Source organism: Polypterus senegalus, chromosome 2 (assembly GCF_016835505.1).
Source record: "Polypterus senegalus isolate Bchr_013 chromosome 2, ASM1683550v1, whole genome shotgun sequence".
Taxonomy (NCBI): domain Eukaryota; kingdom Metazoa; phylum Chordata; class Cladistia; order Polypteriformes; family Polypteridae; genus Polypterus; species Polypterus senegalus.
The window spans coordinates 277872767-277879525 of record NC_053155.1 but is presented as its reverse complement, the minus strand read 5'-3'; the positions used below and the strand labels follow the sequence as shown (position 1 = coordinate 277879525).

At 32.4% G+C, this 6759-nt stretch overlaps 1 protein-coding gene across 1 annotated transcript; it reads right to left on the bottom strand.

Annotated features, from left to right (window-relative positions):
• Positions 1–4130: 4130 nt before the first annotated feature.
• LOC120524499 (olfactory receptor 1078-like) lies at positions 4131–5039 on the bottom strand (the record flags this gene model as incomplete). The annotated part of the gene is made up of 1 exon (XM_039746334.1): positions 4131–5039. A coding segment is annotated over exon 1 (909 nt), but the record flags the coding sequence as incomplete, so codon positions are not given.
• Between the last annotated feature and the right edge of the window lie 1720 nt (positions 5040–6759).

The window sequence follows — 6759 nt, the reverse complement described above, 5'->3', positions numbered from 1 at the left end:
TATTTAAACAGAGGGTTTGTAATAAGGACTGCTACAACTTTATATAGGTTTTATTTGGGAAATGTGACATTTCTTGTGAATTGAGTGAGCAGGATGGGCCAGCTGCTAAGAGACTGGACCCACTCTTTTGCGAATGACATAAGGATCAATTCAATTGCATGCCAATTTACAGGACGGAACTCTCAGACAGATGTCCCAGGACGTGAGCCACACCTTCTGCCTGACCCTAAACTCTTGGTTTACCCTGCATTTACAGGCCACAAACAGTTTGCAGAGGCTCCCACCTTCTACAAATTCTCCCAAACTAATGCCAGAGTACTTTAATTCATTGAAGATATTCCAAAACAGTAGGAACAAAAAAAGCAAGATTCTGAAAAACAGGTAAATTAGGTGTATGCCCATACAATATATAAACAATCAAATGGAGACATACCGATAGATGAGTGATAAATTCCCGAGTTGGTAGACGGTACATTTACCAAATTAGACTGTCATAAATCAATTGTACATCAAAGGAAGGTCTTGAATGACTTTCCCTGTTTACACGTTGGGTTCAGGATGATAACCCAATGATAAGTTATCTTTGCAACACATTTCTGAGGAACAGAATTGCCAAAAGAGACACAAGCTAGGGAGCATGAACCCTGGGAAGACTTTGCTTGACTACAGGTCGCACAAGCATGTACAAAATCATACACATTTTTTCTTACCAGAAATACTGTTTTAATAACTCAACTTATTTAGCAACTTAAATATCCTAGGATGCTCAAGCATATTTGAAGAATATGCCTACTCTAATACTTGGGATCACTGCTTGGGTAACATCTAATATTTGCCTAAGGACAATTTATCAGAAACAGGATCCTGAATATGAGTAACCAAAATGTTGGTGATTAAATTATCAGGGCAATCAATTATCATTCGATCCAGGAATCTCACTGTGGGCAGGATATTTTTGGTTGTTTGAGGGGGTCAAAAGTAGAAAAACACCCATCCTCTTTCATTGAGGAAATACTGCTCTGGACTGCTAAAAGATATCAGGTGTTGTCTAAACTGTCTTCACCTATGAAAAAGCTCATTGTTGCTCAACCACTGCAGTCCACTTCATCAGCAGATCATGTATCGCCTTTTCAGCTGCCCTTTCAGGTCCATCTCTTCTGAAGCTCTGCAGTCACATCAAGTTAATCATACATCTTCATGCCCTATCAAACAAAAACACCATTCTCCCTATTAATCACCTGCCAGCTTCAGACCCAAACAGTTCTCACATAATTATTGGATATTATTTATTGTTGACTAAATTATCAGTAAGGTGAGGAATAATCATATTAAGACATATGGTTTTCTACTCACTATTAATAGATATGTGACCGGTTATTTTGTGATATTGTTCTATAGGTTAAATATATAATTGACCATGCGAGATTAAATTATATTTCTGTGGAAGAAACTGAATTGTTAAAGTGTGATATCACTACCTAATAGATTTTTTCAAATACAGAATCAGATCTAAAATCACAAAATAATTATTTTTTGCACTGTCAACAGACTTCTCAATCTAGCATGCTATATAAAAAATATTCATTAGGAAAATTTATTGAATTTTCAGTTAACTTTGCCACTGTTTCCCAGCCATGAATTTGATAATTAGGTTAGAAAATGAATGGATCAATTGAATTGTATTCATTTAACATTGTCTTCTACAAATCTAATTTATTGGAGCACGTTATGAAGGGTTTGATTTATAATCATGTATAATGTAAAAGACGCTACATTAAACATTCCTGCTTACATTAAATATTGCCTTTGCTGTATTTTAAAAATACACGGGGTGCACTTTCTTTTATTGAAATGTGGAGACGTACAAGTAAGAATTTGTACACATGACAATAAACTCAAACTTTAATCTTGAAATCCTCAGGCTCTTTAATACTTAACTGTCATTGGAAATGTGACGATAATGTGTAAACAGGCACCACTGGTACCAAATGCAAAGAAGTTTGAACTTAATAGCAAATTCATGAAGAAATATATATTTATCAATATTTTTATCAATTCATTACAGCTTTTTTTTTTTTTTATTAATTTTATTACAATCCATACATAGCATTCAAGTTTTTACAAAAAAAAGAATTATGTTAAGAACAGATCGATCCCCATCCCTGAGAGAGAGAGCAAGCCAAACGGTGTAAAATTTAAGGCTTGTAAAAATACCTAAATTAATAAATTCTCTGTGCTTTATAAACTTATTTTAAAATATTACTGATTAGATCCTGCCATGTTTTGAAAAAAGTCTGTACGGATCCTCTAAGTATTTTATTTTTTACAATTTCAAATAGTATAACACATCGGTTTCCCACTGACTTAAAAGAGTAGAGTTTGGGTTCTTCCAGTTTATCAGAATAAGTCTGCGTGCCAACAGTGTAGTGAATGCAATCACCATTTGCTTGTCTTTCTCCACTTTAAGCCCCTCTGGAAAAACCCCAAACACAGCTGTTAATGGGTTAGGAGGGATTGTGAGCCCAAGGCTGTCTGAGAGGTAATTAAAAATTTTTGTCCAGAATAATGTTAATTTGGTGCAGGACCAGAACATGTGACCCAGTGAGGCTGGGACTTGGTTGCAGTGTTCACAGGTTGGATCATGCCCTGAGTTTTAGTCGAGACAGATGTGCTTGATATATAATTTTGAGTTGTATAATTGTATGCTTTTGTTTTTTGTTATTGATTATAGTAAATACCATACAGAAAATGAAGTCAACAAATATAATTTTATTTTAAACAACCGTTTAATATGCTTTATACACTAAACAATTACAAGGAATCAAAACTTATTTTCATACATAGAATGAAAGTAGGCAAATACTTTTGGTGATTAAAAATCAAGAAATATCTTAATAAAATTAATGTTAAATACTTGGTTGACAATGCTTTTCTTCAGTATCAAGCACAAGTAGATTTTTATTTTTTAATACAAAGATGACATAGAGACACAATTGATTCATATATTTACTTTTGTATTTCTTAACTGTACTTCCTTTTAAAGTATTTTTCATCAATGAACCAGTGTAGGAGCATTTACTTCTAGAAGCTTAAACCAGATAAACCCATCCATCCATCCATTTTCTAATAACTTTATTCAGCTGACTCTTACATGATGTTGATTGATGTCAAAGGATGGAGCATAAGGTGCCTGATATGGATCCACCATGGAAGGAGCACCAGTCCGTCTCATGTACATACGCACTTACACATGCACACAGAGGCAATTTAAAGTTGTTCATTAACCTAACATGTTCAGTATATGTTTGGGATGTAATGGGAAAAGTAGAAATCTGAAGAGCTAGAAATCACATTATTTGTATTAAAATGACTTTTACTTCAAAGTGAAAACAATAAATACACCAATAAACAAATTGTTGATGAGTCTATCTGTGTCTTGAGTGTATCTGTTCTTTCTGTGGGGAAGCTTCAATGCTGATTCAATAACTTACTCCTTAATTTTTTGAAACGTAAATTCAAATTGTCTTAAAATATTATTATTATTGTCAGTTATATCTATTAAAAAGTATGCCAGCAGATTGTGTGACGTAGTGGGGAAGCCACTGGACTGTAAACTCCAAGCCTGGTGGTTCAGTTCCCACCTTTCACAGTCAGTGTGATGCTGAAGAGGTACTGTATAATGCCTGCTGTCTGCTGGTTATAAAATGTGCATACTGTATGTAAGTATGTATATATATATATATATATATATACAGTGTATATATATATATATATATATATATATATATATATATATATACATTATTGCAATATGTCCCATTCCTGTCCTGTTCTCACATGCCTCACTGGATTAAAAGTGTTAGCTAAATATTTAAAAATAACATTGAAAAGAAAGTAAAATGTTAATATGGACCTTGAGCAAAAGTGAAATTTAGTGTGACAGTATGCTGCCTCGTGCCCATGATTTCTGGGATAGGCTCCAGCTGCCCTGTGCTCCTGCCATTAGTGGGTTACAAAAATGCATGAATGGATAGCTGTGCATTAGACACACTTCTGTATTAGACATTCAAACACCTATATATAAAATACTTAAGTTAAAAAATAAATCAGGATGATTGTATTTTTCTTTTTAAAAATAAATAAGCAACCCTTTTGCGTATTTCAGGCAATATCATGCCATATATTAATGGATTTAAAAGAGGAGGAACTGTAAGAAATTCTAATGAAGCAAATGCAGTGACTGCATTTGTTATTCTCTTTACATTAAGTCTGCTCTCAATTAATTCAAAGAGTAAAGAGCTTAAAAAAAAGGTTAGTGTTACTAAATGAGGGAGACATGTTTGAAAAGCTTTATATTTTTGAGATCTAGAACTATTCAAGCACACTGAAAGAATTTTCATATATGAATAAACAATGAAAATGAAAGGTATTAAAATTGTACAAAGCACAAAAAATCCATAAATATTGTTAGTGCTTGTGTCCGTACAGGATAGCTTAACAATTTCCCAGTTGTTGCAGTACACTCTATTAATTTCATTGCCACACAGAGGCAAACGTGCAGATAAAATCATTCCAATAGACATCATAAAAATAGGATAAATCCAGGAAACAAAAATTAATTTTTGAACTTTTGTTGTTGAGAAAATTGCAATGTAATGTAAAGGTGCATTTATTGCAATATATCTATCATGAGCCATGACCGTTAAAATAGATATTTCTGTTGATGTGTATATATAAATAAAAAACATCTGAGTAAAGCAAAGCGAACGAGAAATAATGTGGACATCTGTTTGAAGGTCAAACATAAATTTAATGTAGAAGGACGTGGATCCAACTAGTTCACAAAACAACAAGTTACAAAGAAAAATGTACATGGGCTCATGAAGTTTTTTTTCATTGTATATTAAAATAACTAAGGATGAATTAAAAATTATTATCAACAAATAGCCTATAAGGGAAAGGCAGAAATATGCCTCCTTCTTGCTACCAAAGTCCTGGAATGCAGTAAGAATAAAAATTTCATAAGATACATTTTCCATTGTTGTAGCAGATCGTAAAAACCATTAAACAGCAATATGTTGTATATCTATCTGCAAATTATAAAAGGAAAATTAAAGAAATAAATTATTTTCTTTGTGATGCTCTGATCTGAACATGCAGCTACCAAGTGTGAAAATCAACACACATTTTATAACTGAAGTTACAAGTTCAGTTTCTCCTTTATGCAAGTTTCCTTTTTACCTAACCTATGAAACTCTTTTTTTATTAAAAAGTTTTAAAACTGGATCTTACTTCTAATAGGTTCTCTCCATGTAAAATTATCAACGTGGTTGAACAGTCAGCAATATGTAAGTCAATAGCCTGCTTAAAAAGGAAAAGAAATAAAACTATAGTGTTGTTACAAATACAATGTTTTTTTAGTTTTTTAAGAAAGTTGGTATGAAAGATCATACCAGTTTTGAAATTAAATTACTAACCAACATTAGGTGACAATGCAGTTTTGAACTAAATATAAATATACAGGAACAATGTCAATGTCTCAATACTCTATTATTTTGCACAAGTCAGATATTTTTTACTATTTTTCCACTTCTTTCAATCTGTTTATATATTGTCACTGAAAATATTAAACATCACAGGTCACTTTAGACAGAAAAGACTGCAACAATACAAGATCAAATCAAGTTTTTGTATTCTTACAAAACTTTCAGATATATGAAACATTCAATATTTGTTACAGAGGAACAGAATCACTCTGAAAAGCATAATCATTTACCTTTCTTTGTAATAAAATTAAATTATCCATCAGTTGACTTTCCTATATCCAAATGATGGAACAAGAGTTGTTGAGCTTTTTATATCCTTCCTGAAACACTTTGATCTACTTTTAGCTATTACAATCAGGGGAATTCTGGGGTTTTGTTTTCTTCCAATTGCATGCATAATTAGCATTTTAAAAAGACTAATATCACTGGGTAAATCTTCCTGTATATAACTGTTAGCAGTATTTTTTTTTAGTTTAATGCTGAAAAAGTGGATATACAACTACTTAGAGTATACCATTTTACATAAAACATTCAGATTACAATTTAATCATATTACATTTTGACTAAGGCAAAAAATCACATTGAAAAGGAGCAAAATGCTGATCAAAAAGTCAAAGAACCAAAAAAAATTATAAAATTAACAAGTTTTGTTTGTTAACCCAATACTAGGACGAACCTATTACACCACAATGTTTTATAACTGTTATGAACGGTTTTGCCTTCATACTTACTTAACCACAATTGTAGACTAATTTCTTGAGGCTTGAGTAGCGTATAAAGCAGCTTTGGATCATAAAATCCATTTTGGTATCAAATTATAGTTTTTTTTTTTTGTTTTCCCATAGTTAGAAATATTTTGTGTCATTTCCCGAAGCCATTCTGTTTCTCATGAGCATTTTGTAGAATGGCTGCTATTTCATTGTCTGGGAAATTGACAGGAACTGTTGCACGTGATGTCTCAGTTGTGACGATATAAAGGTTGGTGCCATGTGCTTCCTGATAAGCCAAGACTGTCCATCTGAGCATTTGTTTGTAAAGCTTTCCTGTTTAAATGTAAAAAGAAGAGAATCCATTCATTGTGGACGCTATATATAAATATATATATAAAATATGTGAGTGTGTGTATATATACAGTATATGTATATATATCTATACACAAACAAACTGATCAGTGAGGGGTGTTGAAGCACCCCAAAGCATTGACACAGCCATC